General features: G+C 39.2%; 1 protein-coding gene across 2 annotated transcripts in view; it reads left to right on the plus strand.

The window, feature by feature from the left end:
* CSMD1 (CUB and Sushi multiple domains 1) overlaps positions 1 to 23,334 on the plus strand; it is a 2,028,797-nt gene that overhangs the window by 1,723,281 nt on the left and 282,182 nt on the right. For both annotated transcript variants that reach the window (XM_027598604.2, XM_027598603.2), the window contains one exon: positions 7,149 to 7,351. In XM_027598604.2, coding sequence (XP_027454405.2) covers positions 7,149 to 7,351 — 203 coding nt within the window. The remainder of the gene's footprint in view (positions 1 to 7,148; positions 7,352 to 23,334) is intronic.

Raw genomic sequence — 23,334 nt, forward strand, 5'->3', positions numbered from 1 at the left:
CTGTATTTAAATTGTGTTATGTCAAATGTTTTTTGTAGTTGTTAGTATTTTGGGGTCCAGATTAAGAAATTCTGCATCTCTGAAGTTATAAAAATATTATCTTAGGTTTTCTTGCAGATTTACTTTACCTTCCACATTTATGTCTCTATTTCATCTGGAATTGACTTTTGTGTGTGTATGAAGAATATTCAGGTATTTTATTATTGCCGTTGTCATTAGTGAAAGTCAATCTTTCTTCATTGCATGTTACAATGCAATCTTTATCATAAACCAGATCTATATAGATATATATTTTTCTATTTTAATTACTTAATTATTTTGTAATAAGTCTTGATAACAGGTACTATAATCTTCCAGCTTTTTTCTTTGTAATATAGATTGCTATAACTATTCTTACCCCTTTGCATTTCCATATTCATTTTAGAAAGACTTGTTACATTCTACAAAAGAAATTTCTAGGACTTTGATTAGAATCACATTATATCAATAGATCAATTTAGGGAAAAACTTACATCATTTATAGTTCTAAGTTGTCTGATCCCTAACAAGGTGCTTGGAATATTTATTTATTTAGATCCTATATAACTTGTTTTGATAATGCTTTGCCGTTTTCTATGTGGAGGTCTTGCACATCTTTTGTTGGAACTATTCCTACTTACAGGATTTTTTTATATTAATGTAAATAGTATTTTTATGTTATTTTGCATTTGTGGCTGCTAGATGAAAACAACTTATATTTTTGTATTTATCCCTTATAAATTCTCTTATTAATTCTAAGGGTTTGTAGGTTTTCAAGTTTTCTCTATGCGTACAGTCATGTTATCTACAGTGATAAGGGTTTGTTTTCTTTTTTCCAAGACTTAATGCTTTTGCTTGTCTTATTCAATGGCTACAATTTCCAGAATAATGTGAATCAGAAGTGGTGATATTGGGCCTCACTATTTTATTCCCAGTCTCAGGAACTAAACTCTTAACTGTTCTTTACTTCAGTAAATATATTTTAACTATACAAAAAAATCTCCATAATGGAAAAAAATATTAAATTTTACCATCTAAAGTTAGAAAATTTCCCTAAAATCTATAGGAAAATTATTTGAATTAATAAATAAAATTATTTATTCAGGGTAATTAAAAATTGTAGTGTTTCATACTTTTTTTATTTTTTTCACTTAGCTATATTTTATGGATTTCTCTCTCTTGATAGATAAGTAGATAGATAGATAGATAGACTAATAAATATATCAATATTTACTGAAATTTTAATTCCTTTGTTGTTGACCATTTATCCTATTTTCAATTTATCACGAATTTAAATATTTTGATAAATATAGGTTGTGTATTTCTATATGTTTGTCTATATTGAGCCCCTGGAGTCAATTTTGATAATCTGTATTTTCTAGAAAATAATTTCATACATAGTTCAAAGTGTATTGCCAGATTTATACCCAGAGAAATTACTTAAATTAGTTTCCTTCTTTTCTTCTTTTCTTCATTAGTTTTTATTTTTATCAAAAAGTACTGCAAGCACACAGTATAAAAGTGATTCTACAGTGGCAGTTACATAAGTAGTTCATAATTCTACAGCGATAGTTATTCCCTATATCACCTTAAATTCTGGAATTGATAGACAATGTGAATTTTGCATTTAATTAGCGTAATGTGTCCCAAGTAGCATTAGTGAAAATCAGTGAACACCTAGATACATTCTAGTAAGACTGAAGGACTCCAAAGGCAAACAGCCAAAGAAAGGCATAGGGGCACCTGGGTGGCTCAGTTGGTTAAGCAACTGCCTTTGGCTCAGGTCATGATCCCAGGACCCTGGGATGGAGCCCCACATCTGTCTCCTTGCTCAGTGGGGAGCTGAGCAAGGAGCTTCTCCCTTTCCCTCTACCTGCTACTCCTTCTTGTACTCTCTCTATGTCAAATAAATAAATAAAAGTCTTAAAAAAAACTTATAAAGAAAGAAAGGCATGTATTAATTAGCCTAATAAAAGACATATTTTTATAGATAAAAGACATCTTTTTAATACAGACTAAAAGGAGATCTTTGAAGAACTAAAGGAAAATAAACATTGATCTGGAATTCTATCCTCGAACTATCTCCATTCCTTACTACAGATACCTGTTATGCAATTATTAACACACAAAATAAGACGATGTTTTGTTTAGGGGTATATATTCACCAGGAATATATGACAGTTAGGAACTTTTATTCAGCTAAGAACATAATTTAATACACACGTGACTGAATTATATGGAGACATTGGAAACTGCACAGTACACTTCTTATAACTCTTTATGATCCTTAGATCAAACAGATAACAAATTAGTAAGCTTATAGAAGATTTGAGCCATGCAATTATTGGACTTATTTTTAAGATATTCAACCTCCAATTAGAACCTGCACATTCTGTTCAAGTAAATATGAAATGTAAACATGATCACATACTAGGAACAAACTGTAGATAAATATACAGAATCACTTTCTTTTATGCCCTGTATGCTGACCAAAATGGGATAGAAATAGAAATCTATAGCAAAAAAGTAATGTAGGGGAGGAAAACACTCCCCTTCTTCCTTTGTAGCTCCTTGGGCTGGTCTAATAATGAAACGGACATAAGGCAGATGAACAGGAGAAAAACCACATTTAATTCATATGTACAGAAACCCCACTGAAATTGTGAGACTCAAAGAACTGACTAGAACAGGCAGTTTTTACAGTTTTTGTACAAGGAGATAAGAAATTCATGAAGAATTGACAAGACAAAGAAGTTTGGACTTGGGGTGATAAATTAGTGAGGAAGTCACAAGATTTTGTTGCACAGTCTTCTTGGCCCTCAAGTCCCTCTCCCTGATGGTAAGGATGTCTCTTTTCCTGGTACAGGAGGGTACATTTCACAGAGGACATTTATCTCCTGCCTCCAGGGTGACAAGGGGGAGTCAGAGTGTCTCTCTTGCATCAGCTGTTTCTTAAGTAACTTTAATTCAAAATAATCAATACTCCAATGTGGTGTATTTGGGGTTGGCAGATTCTGTTCCTCTTCAGTAAGAAAACACACGTTCCATTTTGAAAATTAAAAAAATACATAATAACTTCAAACTTAATTTATAGCTCTGCATGCACATATCAGAAAAATAGGAGAACCTAAAAATCAAGTTAAGTTTCTAGCTAATGGCAGTTGCAAAATAGTGTCAGCGTAAATTCAAAGAAGTAGAAATGGAAAAAAAATAAATAATGTGAAAGAAATTAATGAAGGAAACAGTAGAGAGAATTAACAAACCCACAAACTGGCTTTTGAAAAGGTATCATTGAGTAGACCAATAACTGAAGTGATTTATTAAGATAAAATACAGGAGGCCCAAATAATTAACATTAGGAATGGAAATAAAAATATGCACACATGGTAGAGATGAGTTTTTAGAATTTAAGAAAATAATAGATTAATTATATCAGTATATTAGAAAAATCTTCCAGTCAAAAGAAAAAAAATAAAACAACAGTTTGATTCATTTAATGAGGCTAAAATAGCCTTGATGTCAAAAGCCAAGCAAAGTACAAGAAATAAAAATTAAGAGCTGAACTCTGTAATTCATCCTGTTAAAAAAATAAATAACTCTATGGCCTTATAAATAGGTGTAGAAAAAATAACTTAACAAAATTTAATATTTTTATTTTTTAAAAAATATTTATTTATTTGAGATAGAGAGTGAGCAAGAGAGAGAGAGAGAGAGAGAGCGCACGAGCAGGGCAGAAGGGCAGAGGGAGAGGGAGAAGCAGGCCTCCTGCAGAGCAGGGAGCCCAACACCAGACTCCATCCCAGGACCCTGGGATCATGACCTGAGCTGAAGGCAGACACTTAACTGACTGAGCCACCCAGGCGCCCCTAGAATTTAATACTTTTTCATGATCAACTACATAGCAAAGTAAAACAGAAACCCTCCTACCATGGTAAGCAGCAGCGATTTTTCTTAAAATGATAAAGGGTTGTAATGAAATCTTTCAGCAAAAAATATAATGGAATATAATATAATAATATAATATAATATATAACATAAAACAATGACAAAAGAGACAGCACATTGCAAATGTGGGAAAACCTATGTAATCAGGTAATTCAAAGTCCATGTCTCTCCTTTTCTTCACCTATGACCTTCGACATCTAGCCCCGTGGTATAACAACCATTATGTGCTATGGTTTATTATTAAACATATAACATGTTTATTTTTTCCATCCAGACTTCTCTTCAAAACTCCCGGTTCATATGAACAACTTTCTCCTGACCGTCTCTACTCAGTGTCCATTACCCATCTTGAACCCAAAATGCACAAAGCCCCTCGTCTGGTTTTCCCCATCCCACAAACCTTTCCCACCTATTTTTTTTCTCAGCTCAGTTGGTGGTAACTCTGCCTTTGTAGTTTCCTAAGAAGGAAACTTGGAGTGGCTTTGCTTTCTCTCTTTCCAATACGTGCCTCATCCACTCTGGGTTCTACCTTCAGAATGTACCCAGAATTGGACCACCACTCAATACCTCCACCGTCAAGCTCCTCTGAGCAGCATGCGTCTTGCCTTGATTACTCTTGATTCATCATTTTCCTCTACAGTCTGCTGTCAACAGCAGGTGGAGTAAATGTTTTAAATCGTAGGTGAGATCGTTGCTTCACTGAAAATGCTCCATTGGTGTGTCACCCAGTGTAAAGTCAAAATCTTCAAAACAGTTTCTAAAGTGCTAACTGTTGTGCCCCATCTCCCCATAGCCCCCTGCCCACTATTTCTCTCATCTGAGCTCTTACTGCTTAGTTCTTCTCTCTGGTCTGGTTACCCTGGGTGCCTGGATGTTCCCCAGAGCTGAAGGCACATCCTCCATGATGTTTGCTTGACTTCACGCATCCCTCACATGCAAGAGGGCAAACCTCCCTGCCTCCTGTGAGCCTCTGCTCAAGCCTGGCCATACAACATGGCTTAACCTAGCCACCCCGTTGACGACTTCAGTCCTTCCCACCTGCCCCGGATGGCACAACCAGTGCCCCTGGTTCTGCTTCTCCTTCTTCTTTCTCCACTTGCATTTCCCACCCACTAACACACAGTCTCTCTCCGTCCTGGGAGGAGTAATGGTTCCGGGTTATCGCCTGGGTCCTCCCATTACCACGTCAGCGCCCTGAGGGCAGGTTCTGCAGTTCATTCTCTGATGTATCAAAATCTCTGGAAGAGTGCTGGGTACACAGCTGGTGATCGATACATACTTGCTGAAATGCTGAACGAGGTGGAAGGAGGGACACCTTAGAGACACAAAAGTATGTTCTACCTCATGAGAAATCAGGGAATGCAATTTGCACAGGATACTATTCCTCCACCATCAGATGTTCTATTTTCTAGCCTCTAGAGTCAGATAATGTCAGGTATTGGTAAAGATGTGACAGAACATGGGTATGTGTCCATTATTGTGAGACTACAGTCGCTGGGCAGAACAGCTTGCAGATCCTTTCTGAGCCTAGAAAGACCCCGGGTGAGTCCACAGGGCTGCTTCCTGCAGCACCATTACCATGACTAAGATGTGCAGATGGGACGACTGTTGTGGCGAGCACAGCATAAAGTATAGACTTGTTGAATCACTGTGTTGTACGCCCAAAACTAATGTGACGCTGTGTGTCCACTGTACTTCGACAAAAATAAATAAACACACACACACACACACACACACACACACACACAAACCTACAAAAAATAAAATGCAGAAGCAAACTACTTTATAGTAGAGGACTAGAAAAATAAAGCATTTACTTTATGCTTTTAAAGTGAAGCAACAAGACCTACATTTTTGAGGATAGAGAGAGGGCTTTCACGTAATGCTGAATGTAAAAAGCAACTTGAACATGGTAGGAGCGCAGACAATGCCAAAATGACATCTCTTACGCAAGTAGTGTTAAATGTACAAATTAGGTCTATATATTGCCTGGGGATATATATGCAGACGGCAATGAAAATTACAGAAATGTAAATGGGAACACGATCTGTGAACATTTCAGAACGTGGATTGAGAGGAATAACAGAGGAATAAGTGAAAGGGAGGGTGGTGAGGCTGTATCTATAAGATTTTATTTTTAAAGATCCGAAGCGCGTGGGGGGGGTGGGCATAGAGTGCCATCTCCTGTACTTTTCTCTGTATGAAAAATATTTCATGTGAAACGTTTTAAAAATAGGCCGCACAGCTCATACTTTCTGCAAGGTGAGATAGGTACTTTCTTTGAATACATAGTATGTGCAGAAGATATTGTCGGGATCCATGTCCCGTTTTTCTTATGCCATTTATTATGATTTTTATCATTTCCCTGACGATTTTGTGCAATAAGCAGTGGAGGAGACACTAGAAAGCGAGGCGGTGAGGGAATGCTGGTCTGGGCTGGCATGTTAGCTGAGCTCTTCCGCACATCTGCAAGGTCCCCCACACCCCAGCCGTGCCTCTGCCCCTAAGAGCGAGCTTTCCAGACACAGAGAGGTTTATGTCACTCTGGAAAGGGTCTCTGAATCTGATAGAAGTCTATTAAAATGTTACCAAGAAAGGAGTTTATATGACACATTTCTGCCTTTGTGTTGGTATTCCAAATAATGTATCTTTCTGAAAATAAACTTGATAGAAAGAAACACAGCCTAAGATCAGAGGGTTCAGGTACCAGATCCTTGTGCTGGACACTGCCTTTGCAAGTCTGTTTCTCTTGGCACGCATGCTGCCACCTAGTGGGGCACTTCGAGAACCACATGGACCCCCACATAAAAATCAGACTTGGATTGGCTTAAAGCAAAGTGATGTCAAACTCACCTTTGGTTTGGGAGCCTGAGAAAGCTTTGAATTATAGAAAGAACCGGCAATCTCAAAAGGAATTGTTTGGGTCCCTAAATACATAGCTCAGCACAGAGCTCGGCAGGCTCTGTATCCTGCACAGACAGCAGTAATTCTCACTTGCACCAGGGAAGGTGTGTCTCAGAGGTTTGATCGCCTCCTCCCTCTTTGGCAGGTAGCACAAGGCACGTTTTGGTGGGGTTTGGACGGACTCCAGGAGGGCGTGAGCATTCACGTTTGTGCTCAGTGTGCTCTGGTGGCGTGGGGAGCCCTCTTGTGAGTAAGCGTACAAACTGTGCTCTCTCCCACAGCCTGCACTTCATCGTGTTCGACACAGAGACGGCCCATGACATCCTGAAGGTGTGGGACGGCCCGGTGGACAGCGACATCCTGCTCAAGGAGTGGAGCGGCTCCATGCTCCCCGAGGACATCCACAGCACGTTCAGCTCCCTCACCCTGCAGTTTGACAGTGACTTCTTCATCAGCAAGTCGGGCTTCTCCATTCAGTTCTCAAGTAGGTGGCAGCTGTGGTCTCGTTTGTCTGCTGGGCACTTGTGTGTTCTTAGGCCTCTCCCTTCGTGGTCATTTCTTTTGAGCATAATGTGACATTCGGAAAATGCAGATCAAGAGAAAGGTTCGTTTCCGGACATGCTGTCAGTGATCAGGTAGGGTGAGATAAGGCATCTCCTTGGTTATATGAAAACATAGACGTATAATTTTAAAGGCTTCAGTTAACTAGCAAAATGTGGGACCAAGACAGATGTGGGTCTCTACCTGAATGTGAAGTTTGTCTCCAGTTTCCCGCAAACCTGCACCATCGCCAGGCCCCCTAATTACCCCACTCTGTGCTATGAAGTCTTTGTGCAATGGAGCTGCTAATCAGCCACACGGAGTGTCTACCATCAGCTACCCTGCAGAGACATACCCTGCATTTCCCCCTCCTTTGGGCCAAGGTTTCAAGTAGTTCACATGATGGAGTAATCCCCACAGGACCCCTCATTTGCACATTGGAGCTCTTACCCCCTGAAGGAGAGGTTCCACCTTTGCTGTCTGGCCCATTTTTTAATGAGCAGTTTCCTGAGAAGGAAGGAGTGGAGATATTTTGTGGGAGCTCATCCTCTGAGTACCCTTCACATTGCACCATATAGAGATGTCATATAATTCGGTGGTGCGCAGGGTCAGCCATGGTCATAAAACAAGTGAAATTTGCACATGAGCCATATTCAGGATTTACATAAGAAAATGGACTTAGCGCAGTTTAATGCTTTAAAGGGTTGCTAATAAAAATGAGATCATCGTCTGCACAAATTTTTATCTCTGGTTTCATTGTGCTTCCAGCGCAGTAATTTTCAAACATTTGCTAAATTTTTCACTGGTCTATGGTAAAAATATTTGAGATGAGTTTGTTCCAGCTAACTTGGTTTGGGGGAAATCATCCCTTTATTCCAAGATTTTTGCTCTTTTTATTTTCAGAAATGGTGGTGAGTAGGTAGTAGATATGTGATTTACTATCCTGGTGAATTTACTGTCCTGGTAAATGTCCTGATTTACTGTCCTTATTTGGCAAAACAAAAAAGTTGGCAACACTATGAGGTTGTGTTTGTTTCTCTCTTCTACTTATTATATCCTTTCCTGGCCTTTATTTATTTATTTTTAATAGATTAGTATTTAGAGCAGGTTTAGGTGCACAGCAAATTTGAAAGGAAGGCATAGAGATTTCCCATCTGCCCTCCCCCCCACGCACAGCATCCCCCACTATCAGCTTCCCCACCAGATGGTGCATTTGCTATAATTGATGGTGACATGACATCATCACCCAGAGCCATAGTTCACATTGGGGTCCACTCTTGGCAGTTGACATCCTGTGGGTTTGGAAAAATGTATAATGATGTGTCCACAATTATAGTATCATACAAGTAGTTTCACTGCCTAAAAATCCTCTATGTTTTGACTATTCACCCCTCCCCTGTACCCTCAACCCCTGGCAATCACAGATCCACTTACTGTCTCCAGAGTTCTGCTTTTCTCAGAATGTCATAGAGCTGAAGTCATTAGTATGTAGCTTTTTCAGACTGGCTTCTTTTACTCGGTGATATGCATTTAAGATTCCTCCCTGTCTTTTCACCTCTTTTTAGCGATGGATAACTCATTTCTTTTTAGTGATGGAAATATTTCATTGTCCAAATGGACCACAGTTTATTTATCCATTCACCTACTGAAGGGCATCTTGGTTACTTACAGGTTTTAGCAACTGTGAATAAAGCTGCTATAAACATTCTTGGCAGGATTTTGTGTGGATGTAAGTTTTCAGTTCTTTTGGGCAAATACCAAGGAACATGATTGCTGGATTGTAGGGTAACGGGGTTTATAGCTTTGTTACTGTCCTTTTAAAAATTTTCCCTTTTTAAAATTCTTACAGAACCCAGAAACCACTCATTTTTCTATGTTCCTTCATGATTTCCCTCTCTTCAAAAGACAACTTCCTACTTTGTTTTTTTTTTAAAGGCCCTTTATTACACTTATTTGAGAATCATAGATATTTTGATTCTCCTCATATGATTAATACCTTGATGTTTAGGAAGTGATCAACATGAACATATCCATTAGAATTCCTACAGAAATGAAACTTGCTTAGCTTATTTTTTTTTAATTCAGTATTCCAAATGTTCTAGTTCGAACCATGTGAAATTGTCATCTTTGTAGATAAAAATGTTTGACAATTGGCAATTTCATATGGTTTGACAAGAACTTGCACAAGACCTTTCCCTCCCCATTTCTAGCTAATAAGTCCGTGAGTCTGGTATGCTTTGGAAAATTCCATGTTAGGGGCAAAAATATACTGCTGACTCTGAGGCTCTTTTGTCTTTTTTTTTTTTTTTTTTTTTTAAAGATTTTATTTATTTATTTGAGGGACAGAGAGAATGAGAGAGAAAGCACATGAGATGGGGGGAGGGTCAGAGGGAGAAGCAGACTCCCTGCTGTGCAGGGAGTCCAATGCGGGACTCGATCCAGGGACTCCAGGATCATGACCTGAGCCGAAGGCAGTCGCTTAACCAACTGAGCCACCCAGGCGCCCCTCTGAGGCTCTTTTGTGAATGGGTTTCTGCAAGGTTGTCTTTAAAACTCTATAAAAAGGGGGGGGAAAGATATAAAAACTGGCATAATTTAGAAAAGTTTATCCTGGGCACCTGGGTGGCTCAGTTGGTTAAGCGACTGCCTTCGGCTCAGGTCATGATCCTGGAGTCCTGGGATCGAGTCCCACATCATGCTCCTGGTTCAGCAGGGAGCCTGCTTCTCCCTCTGACCCTCTCCTCTCTCATGCTGCCAACCTCCCAAAACCTCTCTCTCTCTCTCTCTCTCTCTCATAAATAAATAAATAAAATCATTTTTTAAAAAAAGTTTATTCTGGACCCTGAGTAAGGAAACGTGGGTTTCTATCTTAACCTGTAAAGATTTGTGACTGACCTTCTTCTATCTCTGCCCTTATTGCTTTATTTGTGAATTGAAGATACTACACCAATTTCTAAGGACTTTTGCATTTCTAAAACTCTATATTCTGTGTTGTACTTTTTCCCTTTGCCTTTTTAGATTCTTCTCTACCATTTCTCAAAGCTACTTTCTGACCCTAGACGTGAACTAGGTCTTCTGTGCTGTTTGGATTCATCCAATGGGGAGCTCTGGCGGGACATGAGGGATACAGGGAGCAGAGTGCGGTCGTGGTTCCCATACACCCTGTTCCCTCCCTGCTGGTTTCCCGGGTTGGCTATGTCCCTCAGTCAGAGCTCAACGCTTTTTCTCAAGAAGCCATGTCCATCCATGTTCTTTTCCAGTTCTTATAACCAATTCCCTATAACCACGCTTCTACCTGGGATTAACCTTTTAAAGAAACCCTCTCAAATAATCCTACTGGAAGTGTGCCACATGTTTTGTGTTGGATCCTGAACAATACAATTCTATAACCAACATTGGTAAGCATATGAAATGGTCAAGAGTGTGTTCCACTCACTCCGTTATTAACACAAATCCCATTTCTCCTTTTTCTAAGTGAAATCATATCCAGTTCAAGCTCCCATGCATTAAGGTAGATGAGAAGCCCTATGCCAGCTGACTTCACAGAGCTCCCTCCCTGTTTTGGAGTGTGTGGGAAGCAAGGATTATTCCATAGGGTGAGTGGGGAAGGAATAGGTCCTCTCTGCTCTTGGCTGTTACCTCCACTCCTGCCTCCCCACATGGTCCTGGTCTGTTTGGGTGCCACTGCTGGTGGCAGCCACACTTATCTGTCTCACATGGGCTCTGTGGACCATAGGCTGGAACACAGACAGTTGTCCTGCCGTCTCCACAGCCAAGATGCTCCATGAACCACACGGCAAAGTCTGCCACTTCCAGGACACCAGTAGGAGTGGGGCACTGGGACATGAGTCTCTGTGTCTCTAAGAACTTGATGAAAAGTTGACTCTTAGGTCTAGGGTTACTAACTTGTCAGATTTTGTCCGGGACTTGTCTGACTTTAGGAAAGAAGTTTCCTGAAACCCTTCAGTCAGATTATAAAACAGACACTCCCATGTTCTAGGAACCACTTTCAGCCCCAGGGAACTGGGACAACTGGTCAACCTACCCACACCCATGACCAGTGTGCCAGTTTCCATCTCTGCAGTTCCAGAGCCTTCCTTTCCTCACTGGAGGCTCCACCAAGAAAACTAATTCAAGCTGGAGTCTTTCCAAGCCAAAGGCCCGAGTCTCCTCAAAATCTACAAAAGAGCCTATTCCTCCGGACCAAAACACCCTACCTTGCTCCTCTTCTGTAAGGAAGAGGAAGGAAAAGTCCATGTATTTGTGACTATGATCTTGAGACAGCAAAAAAAAAAAAAAAAAAGTAAAAGAAGAAAGAAAAGGTACTTTATGTATATTAGATTGTTTTACCATTCATAAGTCAAGCTAATGTTAAAATTTAGAGTATTAGCATGACATTATGAGTTCAAAATAAAATTCAATAATGGAGCTGAAACAGAATGTCTTCCTCATGTAATTGATACTTCAAGTACAACCACTGTTGCCAGGCAAAAGTGCCGTTTATTCAATAGTATTAAATTAGAGTTTTCTTGGGGCGCCTGAGTGGCTCAGTCGTTAAGCGTCTGCCTTCGGCTCCAGCTCCAGTCATGATCCCAGGGTCCTGGGATCGAGCCCCGCATCGGGCTCCCTGCTCTGAGGGGAGCCTGCTTCTCCCTCTCCCACTCCCCCTGCTTGTGTTCCCTCTCTCACTGTGTCTCTCTCTGTCAAATAAATAAATAAATCTTTTAAAAATAAATAAATAAATTAGAGTTTTCTTGGTAAACCATTTCAACTTGATAGTATGCCAATAATATGTGAGCTAAGAATTATAGGTGTCACTGAGTTATTGGAGGGAAAATATTTATTTGGACGTTGGTTTTCTTAGAGACATTTGAATCATCAGATTTTAACTAAATTTGAAGCATAAGACTTGGACATCAGTGCTTCTGTGCCCTGCAGGCACATAACTCCATAGCAAGTTGGAACTTTGTAATTTTATTTGACTATGTCCCTGTCCCCAAAACACCTTCTTCAACCAGGCTTCCCTTTCTCTCTTAGTCCTCCGGAGTCTAGTGGCTCCACCATTCCAGCCTCCTTTGCTGCTTTTCCCCTTCATTCCCCCAACCTGTAAAGGCTGGATGTCACCAGGGTGACATCATGTGTTTCTTCTCTACCAACATTCACTTCTTAGGTTTTATCAGCCAACCTCCCAAACCTTTCCCCTGGGCACCCACTGCCTACTTGGCACTGCTGTCCACTTTGATGCGGAGATACAGAGCAGGCAACTTGACCCATGACACTCAACTGCACTTCTCATCCAATCCTTTCCCAAGCCTGATGTTCTTGAAGTACTTCCTGTCATGGCAAATGTCAACTCCCTTCTGATAGTTGCTCAGGGCAAAGCCTTTGTTTTTACAAATCTCTTTGTCTCACACCACACATGTTATCCAGCAACAGTTTCAGTAGGGTCCGTATTCAAAACAGCAATTCCAACCAATTCTCTCAACCTGTACTCCTACCACCTCAGTCTAAGTCATCTAGGATTGGGCTGAGTCCATCATGGTTTACGAACTGGTTTCCTCCCTCTTGCCCTTGACCATTTGTTAATTTACCTGAGCACAGGAAGCAGGATCAGTCTCTAATGGGGCAACTCAGATGACACCTCACTTCTGGCCAGAAGTCTCCACTGTCTTCCCATCCCAGCAAGATACATTTCTGATTCTCCCTATTGCCAAAAACAAAGGCTGTAGAATCTTCTATGCAAACTTGCCCTAATCCACATTTTCCATATCACCCACAACCACTGCCTCCCATCCTGTCAAACTGCTTGTAACTTACACTGCAGCAGGACAGCAGCCCTCTCCGGTATGCCCCAAATATGGTGTATGTTCATTTTACATACTTACGTGCATACCCCTTCCTATTTGCTGGCCTAAGGAAACCCCGTGTAGCCATACCCACCTTTTAAGGTTGCTTTAGCAGAATGAGTCATTTGTCACTTAACAGTCTCCAAATCCAACACCCATACATCTATTAGAGGGCTTACAGTGAGTACTCTATTTGCAGTTACTAGACTACGTTCTTGGAGGGCAGACTCTGTTGGTATTTCTACAATGTGATATGTAGTTAGTGGCTAAAATGTATTAGCTAATTGAATATGCTTGAAAATATTAGGATGATTTTGATCTCATGACACACACTGTGTGCCATCTACAGAAAATGATATCTTTTGCAATAACTTAGGTTCATTCAAAACTTCTAATAGAAGATTTTAATAATAAATATTTAAATGCTAATTTTAATATCAAGATTCTTTCACTTCTGGATTTGCTTTTACCCAATGTTGACAGTTGAGATAAATTATCTCCATATAATGTTTAGTATCGGAAGTTTAGTGGCCAATATATACTTCGTTTTGACTATTGAAGAACACATGGTGGGGGGTGGGAGGGATGGGGTGGCTGGGTGATAGACATTGGGGAGGGTATGTGCTGTGGTGAGCGCTGCGAATTGTGCAAGACTGTTGAATCCCAGATCTGTACCTCTGAAACAAATAATGCAAGATATGTTAAGAAAAAAAAAAGAAGGTAGCAGGAGGGGAAGAATGAAGGGGGGTAAATCAGAGGGGGAGATGAACCATGAGAGACGATGGACTCTGAAAAACAAACTGAGGGTTCTAGAGGGGAGGGGGGTGGGGGGATGGGTTAGCCTGGTGATGGGTACTAAAGAGGGCACGTTCTGCGTGGAGCACCGGGTGTTATGCACAAACAATGAATCATGGAACACTACATCTAAAACAAATGATGTAATGTATGGTGATTAACATAACAATAAAAAATTTAAAGAAAAAAGAACACATTATACAGATGAAATAAAAATTAGGCATCTTTATTGACCATTGTGTTTTATAATTATTTAGACATTTATTTATCCTTGATTCCTTAATATCTTGATGCCATTTGGAAACCAGGCAGAACATTTTTATTTTATAAAGCTTAATACCCATTTTTAAAATGAACACAATCTATCATCTGATAAATTTTGTTATTTCACTAAAACATGATCATTTTTTCCCTGCTCTAAGATAATTTTACTGAGGGTATGGAAATATCATTGCTTATTCTCGACTCTGCATGTCTGCGTGTGTTTAATGGCCACTGATGGAGTAGGGGATGGATCACAGGCTTCCCTATGTGTGTGTTTACTTCACTTTACCATAAGACAAGCTTTTCTGCTCTAGGAAATGAGTTGTTGATGCTCACAAGGTATGCAAACCCCATTAAAGGCCCATTGTCCTACCAGCTCAGCACAGCATGTAAACATGAGAACATGCGCTGACTAGTGCAATTATGCTAATTGTAATCAGCCTAACACTTTTCATTAAAGCTTAATTACCATTTAATCACGCATAAAATGCAAGAAAATGGAGTTCAGCACACAAAACTGACCTTTACTCTGGGGGTTAAATAAACTTCCAGGGAGCCTTCAGTGGCCCAGACTATCAGCTCTTCTTTCTTAGGGAACACAGCTCTGGAGCCACTTGGCATCTCAGATTTGGTGAGATGGATTTTTTCATAAATCTCAGCTGTAACTTAGTGGCTACATGACATCTCTTCCTAATTTGCTTTATTGAAAGATAATTTAATAGGTATATTTTTATGTTAAAAAAATCATTTGTTGAAGGTAGCAGGAGAGGAAGAATGAAGGGGAGTAAGTCAGAGGGGGAGATGAACCAGGAGAGATGATGGACTCTGAAAAACAAACTGAGGGTTCTAGAGGGGAGGAGGGTGGGGGATGGGTTAGCCTGGTGATGGGTATTAAAGAGGGCACATTCTGCATGGAGCACTGGGTGTTATGAACAAACAATGAATCATGGAACACTACACCAAAACAAATGATGTAATATATGGTGATTAACATAACAATAAAAAATTAAAAAAAAACATTTGTTGTTTATAATGGGAGAGTCCATTGGGGCGGCCAGGTGCTGAACAGAGTGGGATTGTTTTATGGGAGAGACCCAGCCATGAACCCTGGGTTTATGGGCCAGGCTTCTGGGAAGGGCAGCACAGATCAAGTGCAGCTAGAACCACTGATCCTCTCTGCTCCCCCAGAACTTTCCTCATGGGACTGGTGAAGAACTGACCATCAGTTCTTATCGTTCGCCACTCACACACATGGATTGTGAACAGCTCAAGGTCAAAGAGTTCTGTTCAGCTTTGATTACCAGCACCTAGCTCATGACAGAGGTACAAAGCATATGTCCTGAATTGATTGAGTGTAAGATGCCAGTTTAGCTGATGCTCTAAATCCTGTAATTTCGTGGAAAGCTGTGATTTTAGCTGTAATTAGTTGTGTCTGATACCAACAAGATTGGTAAGAAAAGAAAAGGAGAGAAACAGGACATGTAAATGACATCTTTCCTGTTTGTGAGAATACATCTTTTTTTCTCCCCTCCAGTTTTATTGAAATATAATATGGCATTGTATACGTTTAAAGTGTACAACCTGGCATTTTGATACATTTATATTTTGAAAAATGATTACTATCTTAGCTTTTGCTAACACCTCCATCACATCACATAATCACTGTTTCTTTTTAGTGGTGAGAACATGTAAAATCTACTCTCTGTGCAACTTCCAAGTTTACAATACAGTATTTTTCACTATAATCACCATGCTTTAGTTTCCTAGAATTCATTTATTTTGTAACTAGAAGTTTGTACCATTTGACCAACATCTCCCCATTTCCAGCATTCTCCAGACATGGTAACTACATTTCTACTCTCTGATTCTATTAATTTGTTTCTTTTAGATTCCACCTATGTGATACTGTACAATATTTCTCTTTCTCTGTCTGATATATCTTACTTAACATAATGCCCTCAATGTCAACTGTGTTGTCACAAATGTCAGGATTTTCTTTTTTAAAGACTGAATACTTTCCATTATATATATATATATATATATATATATATATATATATAAATATAGATAGATAGATAGATGTAAAGATACATATACAATGGGATTATATCTTCTTTATCCACTCATCTATTGATGGACATGTAGGTTATTTCCATATTTTGGCTGCTGTGCACAGTGCTGCAGTGGACATGGGGGTGAAGATATTTATTCAAGATCCTATTTTAATTTTCTTTGGATTAATACCCTGTAGTGAGATTGCTGGATCACAACATAATTCTACTTTTTAATTTTTTGAGGAACTTCCATACTGTTTCGCACAGTGGCTGCACCAATTTATATCCCCACCAACAGTGCACGATGGTTACATTTTCCTGAGGATGTCTCTTTGATGCTTGATAATAAAAAAAGATATCAACATTTTTCTGTAGAACTATCAGCTGGAATGTCATCTATAACTGCTTTCCTGCTAATATAAATCCTACCCATGCTCAAAGTTCATTGATCAGACCTCAGGCGATAGTGATTTTCATGGGCAGTCACAGCGTGCTGACCCTTCTCTAAGACCTTGGACATAAAATTTCCCATGAATCTCAAACTCTAAATCAACACATGATATATTAGACAGACTTGTGCAACCTTATTTTAAGGAAAGGGGAAATGCTCCCAGATTTAATAGACTGAATTCTCACAATGTCTTTAAAAACATGACATTCAAAAATAAGTTGAGTCAGTAATGAGAACATTGAAAATGCAAATCACTCTGATGATAGCTGTTGAGTTCAACTATCTAACCACACTCTGTCCAAGATAAGGATGACCCTTAGCCTCAAAGTGTATGTCATATCATAACTATAATAATTTGGCAGTAAGAATTTAAACATTCTTTTATTCACTCAAGTATGATTGGCATTTATTCACCAACAAATATTTGACCCCTTCTTATTATGTTTCTGATACAATGTATCAGATACATTCTGATACTGAATGTATCCGTACTGGAGACCCAGTGCTGTGGAAGGCAGGAATCGACCCAGTCATCAAGCGTGGTAGGGGAAAGGCAATTAGACAATTAACGTCTACAAAGTATATGGTTATGGCACCACGGGAACCACGTATGCGGTTCCGCGGCAGCCCTCCGTGTCTCTCTGGTTCCTGTGAACCCTATCCTGCCCCTCCCCTCCCTTGGATGACCAGCCCAGCTCTGAGATTCTCAGCAATTGTCTTCTACACTTCGGTCTTCTCTACTGCACTTCCCTAACCCCTCTTGTGATGTGCACTGTTCATGCTTCACCTAAAACGCTTGAAAAGGTCAGTTCAAACAGACCTCTGTTCCACTCTCACGTCTTTCCATCCCCCGTCTCCCCTCCCCACCTTTACTTCATTTCTTTGGTTTTACTGGGGCATGGAGGCTGTTGCTTTCTCCCTCCTGGTCCTTCTTCATTCTGACTCTGCTTCGTTTCAGAGCAACACCTTCCGTAGAATCACATCTCTTATGATGTGCTGGATCCCTTTCTCTTGTGGGCTCTCTGCCATTGTTGCCTGCCCCCATTCTCACGCGGGCTGGGAGGGCTCCTGACAAGAGCTACACAAGCCAGAAGCTTTTTCCACTATAAATGTTGGCCACCACCTGCCCGGGGCTCAGCTATGGTAATTTACTCTCTGGTGAGCTCTTGTCCCCATTCACCATTTTCATTCTTCACCACTTTCCTCAAATCATCAAACTTGTCATATCCTCTTTCCCTAGTAGATGACCTCGAGTCATACCTCGGCAAAGACAAAGCCATCAGAAGGATGCCCTTCTACTTCCTTTCAACAGACATACAGACTAATGCAAATGGCTAATTCCTCACTTCTGTTCCCCAGACTATCAGCCCCTTCTCGCAAGCAGGGATCCTCCTAACTACACAGCTGCTGTGGGGACTTCGCTCTGTGTTGACTTCTCTCTTTCCTTGTTTTCATCCTTCACTCTCCCCAACTCCTTACCTCTAGTATGGAAGTGCTCAAATCACAATTTAAATCATACATAGGACTGCCATTTTCCACTTCGGGGTTTCATCTTGTTTCACTTCTTCCCCTAGAACACCAGTCCCATCACCACAGTCGACCTGCCAGTGATCTGCACGGGACCCTCATCACATACACCACTGCGGCAGCCGGGTCTCCTCCGGCCCAGACTCTGGTCCACAGGGCCATTCAGAGCAGGGCGATTGTGATGAACTTTATGTGAGAAGAGCCACCTTGTCAGAGAGCGAATCTGATCAACTGAGCACCTGCTTGAAACCTACTCTAGTTTCTTGCCCACATCGGAATAAACTCTGAGATCTATCACATGACCTCGAGTTGGTCAATGTCCAGCTTCTGTCTACCTCTCCATTCTCGCTCACTGCTTCCACTCCTGCTTTCCATCAGATTCTTTACTCTTACGTTCAGAACTTCACTTGGCTGCTCCCTTGGCTGAGACTACCTGCCCCACCACATGCTCTTCATTTTACAAACTGCACTGAAATGCAACCCCTTTTCGGAGATTCTCTGAATCTGAAGTATAAGTAAGAATCCATTTTAACTGATTTTTGTACTTCCTCTTCATAATATTCACTACAAATTATTTTTATAACTTTCTGGTTGTTACTGAGAGCCTGGTACTCAGAGGTCATAGATATTTTGCACTAAGTACTGCGTTTACATTCTGCTTCACATTTAACACATAGTATTTCGCCTTTTTTTCTTCTTTCCTGTATATATATCTGCATTTTCTGCTTATTTCTTACTTTCTTAGTTGTTGGTTCTGGTGAGATTGAATTTCCTAAACAAATTATTTTTAAAAAAATATTTTTGCTCTGACATTCATAGTCTTTAGGATGGTCCCAGATCCACTCAGAACATGTGTCAAATTCCATTTTAAAGTAACTTAAAGTATACCTCCCCAGAGAGCTCACATCCTCACCGAAGCTGTTGGAAACACATTTGTGGTGTGGATCGGAGTAATGTACTTGGCAGCACTTACATTATTAAAAAGACTATAGGCTCGGGGCTCCTGGGTGGCTCAGTCGGTTAAGCGACTGCCTTCGGCTCAGGTCATGATCCTGGAGTCCAGGGATCGAGTCCCACATCGGGCTCCTTCCTCGGCGGGGAGTCTGCTTCGCCCTCTGACCTTCTTCCCTCTCATGCTCTCTCTCTACCATTCTCTCTCTCTCTCTCTCTCAATAAATAAATAAAAAAAAAAATCTTTAAAAAAAAAGAGTACTCTTAAAAAAAAAAAAAAAAAAAAAAGACTATAGGCTCTCCAGATGCTAACAGTCCTATCGCTGAGCATGAGGGGGAAAATATGTACATATATCATTTCTTTTATATAAATATATAGTCTTGATTATATATATTTATATATAAAAATTATGTATATATCACTTAAGCTTATTTAGACTGATTTGAACTGTGACAAACTGCATGACCTCAAATGTACACACACATAACATACATACACACACACCGTATACACAAACACATACACACACCACACACACACACACCACATACACACACGTACCACACTCGCACATGCACACTTGTATAATTTTTAGAATAGGCAACGCAGAGGAGTGGTTTTTCGTACATGAGAGCATCTGACCAAGGGCTTGGCCCCATCCTTACCAGTGATGTAAACTTTAGCATGTAAGTCAAACCCGTTAGCAATAATTTCCATGGTAATTAGGTTAAATTAGGACATAATACTGTGTCTACCACAGCACAGTTTCGATGCGGACTATACTCAAATGTACAGAAGATAAAAGCACTTTGACTTACCAGTTTTCTCCAAATATAAGGAAGTGCTATTATCTATTCTCAGTTCTAGAAATAGACTCCAGGGAAGTATTACGTGATAAATGGTATAGTCTGCAGTTCTCAAATTAGATTTTTCCCTCGCTTTGGCCTCCTGCTTCATACCACTCAATTCAAACTGACAGCAGGAAGATTTTCCTGACTCGTGTTTGGCAAGAAAGCATATAGATAATGTACTTTTGACTTCAAAACAGGAAACAACAGTAAAGAAATAAATATCACTTTATCATGTTAATGATATGATACCAGATCTTTGCAGTGCTGCAACCAGCTGAGGTTTCTATAACATACTGAAATTATTCATCGTGCCTTTGTAATCAATACATAATAGGTGAATTTGCAAAACTTTTAATGAAAAACCTGATGGTAATGATTTCCTCTTCTCCAATCTGTTTTTTGTTAATACACAGATGTTTATTTTTCATACCAGTTGGAAAGCTGATAATCAGTTAGTCATGATGACTTTTGTGAGTAGATATTTAGAAAAGGCTCTTTGGAGGGTGAGGGTCGAGGTTTTAAATTTGGTTTTGACTTCAGATATAAAGAAACTAAAATTGCTACAATTCACTGAGTAAAGGATCCTTCAGTGTTATGAGGATGCAAAACACAGCCAGGATTGTAAGGAACATTCGAAATTAAAGTATTTGTGTTACTATTAGACATGAGGTGTTTTAAAAATAACTTTAGGATAATATTTCTAAGCCTCAAAGGACAAACATACTTGTTTTCTCATAGGTTTCTGTATTTGGCATGATGGAAGAAAATGTGCTAATTAGTGTAATTGTCTCTGAGAACACACAATCCCCTACTCAAGAGGAAGTTTGCTTGCTTCACCATGCAGTCCTAGGAACTTAATTAGGACAAGTGAGTCAAGTATTATTGCGAACACTATTAATCTGTTACATTTTTAGGTCTTTTTATTAAAAAGTTTCAACGTACATTTCTTTGCATGGTCTAAGTTTTACAACTACATGACATCCAAAGTTCAAAAATATAGCTTCATGACTAAGAAGAGATGTTGGAACATTTGTCTACAAGAATTAGAAAAATAATTTGATTTGTAGATATTGCCTACATTGGACATTTATCCTATACCAGTAATATTCCCTTCCCAGTGATTGATTATGAGTCTCTCTGAGCTAAATTAAAAAGTTAATTTAAAACAATTTAAACAAATCAGTTTAAAACAAATATCCAATAGTATAAAATACCTATAGGAGAATCAGAATCCAACTATAAGACTTGATTAAGCAGCGGAAAAGGGAAAGTGAGTGACACCTGAATTAAAAATGAAAACCTATGGGGTGGAGGAGCCATTGCTTAGTTGATTAGTTGCCGTATCAAATAGCACTTCTTAAATTATTATATTTTCATTTAAATTAGCATGAAACATTTTTGTGGAATTCAGACTGGGTTTGGCTTTAATGAAATACACATTCCTCTTTGTGCAAAAGCAAGGCGATTGACTTATTTCTGTTGCATTTTAAGTTTTTTTAATTGTACAATTCAATTTATACTTGTGTTCAGTGGATATACATTTGACATATTTTCATAGCTATTCAGCATGCATTAAGTATAAAGATCATAAGGCAAATTTTCCACTTTTGAAATATTGTGACACAGAACTCTTGAGTGGCACATCATCAAGGGCATTTAATATTTTCTCATAATGTCACTCATTCTGTCTACACATCTGTTTTAACACCTGTGTTTTCACTGACAGCCTACAATCTTCCATGCTTTCGGAGGTTTTAACGTGTCTGTCCAAGGAATCTTTGTCCTTTGATTGGTTATTCTTCCCCTCTGGCTCATAGTAACAGCACTGATAGAGCCTCTTGGGTAAGTAGTAATTGTGTTCACTGGAAAAGGACTTTTCTTTGGTTTAATATTTTTTTTTTCCCCAAGAGAAATTGTCATTGTCCCCAGGAATGGGCAAAAATGACATTGTATAGGGTCCGTCTTCAAATTTGCCAATATTTACCAAGAATTTACAATCATAAAACCCATATCGCTTTCTGTCATAAAGGAACATTGAGAAATACATGATTTTTGGGTTGAGTCGAAAATATTTTAATCCCTTTCAATTGAAATATGTGTATACACATACTTTTATATAGCACAGATAATTTTATAAGTGAAATAGCTTATATTCATTATATGTAATTCGAATGAATGTTATAATTTATATATATAATTTGCTATAATTTATATATATATAATTTTATATTTTTTACATTAAAATTTTTCTTCAGAAGTCATTGTAAATTCGTATGCACTTGTAAGAAATAAAACAGAGAGATCCTATGGATCCCTCACACAGTTTCCCCCAATGACAACACCTTACAAAGTGAGAGTATGTATCACAGCTAGGGTATTGGCATCAATACACTCAATATACAGACCATTCATCACCTCAGGTTGCACCTGAATACCCACACCAGTTTACCTCCAGTAGCCACTCCATCTTAAACCGCATGACCATCAATCTATTCTCCATTGGCATTAACTTTGTAATTTCAAGAATGTTCTATGCAAGTAGTCACAGGGGATGCCATCTCTTGATGGATTTCTCACTCAGCATACTTCTGGGGAGACTCATCCTGCTTGTTGCCTATATCCACAATTTATTTCTTTATATTGCTGAATAGTACTCCACAGAATGGATGTACTAGCTTGTTTAATCACTCACCCTTTGAAGAATATCTGGGTTATTTCTAGTTTGGGACTATTATGAATACAGCTGCTATAAACATTCATGTACAGGTTTTTGTGTGAACATAACTTTTCATTTCTCAGGGATAAATGCCCAGAAGTCTAATTTCTGGGTTGAATGGTAATTGAATGTTTAGATTTTAATGGCCAAATGATTTTCCAGAGTAGCTAAACCATTTTGTGTTTCCACCAACGATGCATAAATGAACGGCTTCTCTGCATCCTCACCAGCATTTATGTTGTCCATGGGTATACATGTAAACATAATGATATATCATATTATTGGCTGTGCTCATAGGGATTGTGCAATTTCCTAATGGCTAATGATTGTGAACATCTTTTTATGTGCTTATTTATCATCTGTATATTCTCTTCAGTGAAATGTTTCTTATGGCTTTTGTCCATTTTTAGTTGGATTATTTCTTTTTCCATCTTGAGCATTCTTTATATATTTTAGATACTAGTCCTTTGT

This window comes from Zalophus californianus, chromosome 2 (genome assembly GCF_009762305.2).
Source record: "Zalophus californianus isolate mZalCal1 chromosome 2, mZalCal1.pri.v2, whole genome shotgun sequence".
Classification (NCBI taxonomy): domain Eukaryota; kingdom Metazoa; phylum Chordata; class Mammalia; order Carnivora; family Otariidae; genus Zalophus; species Zalophus californianus.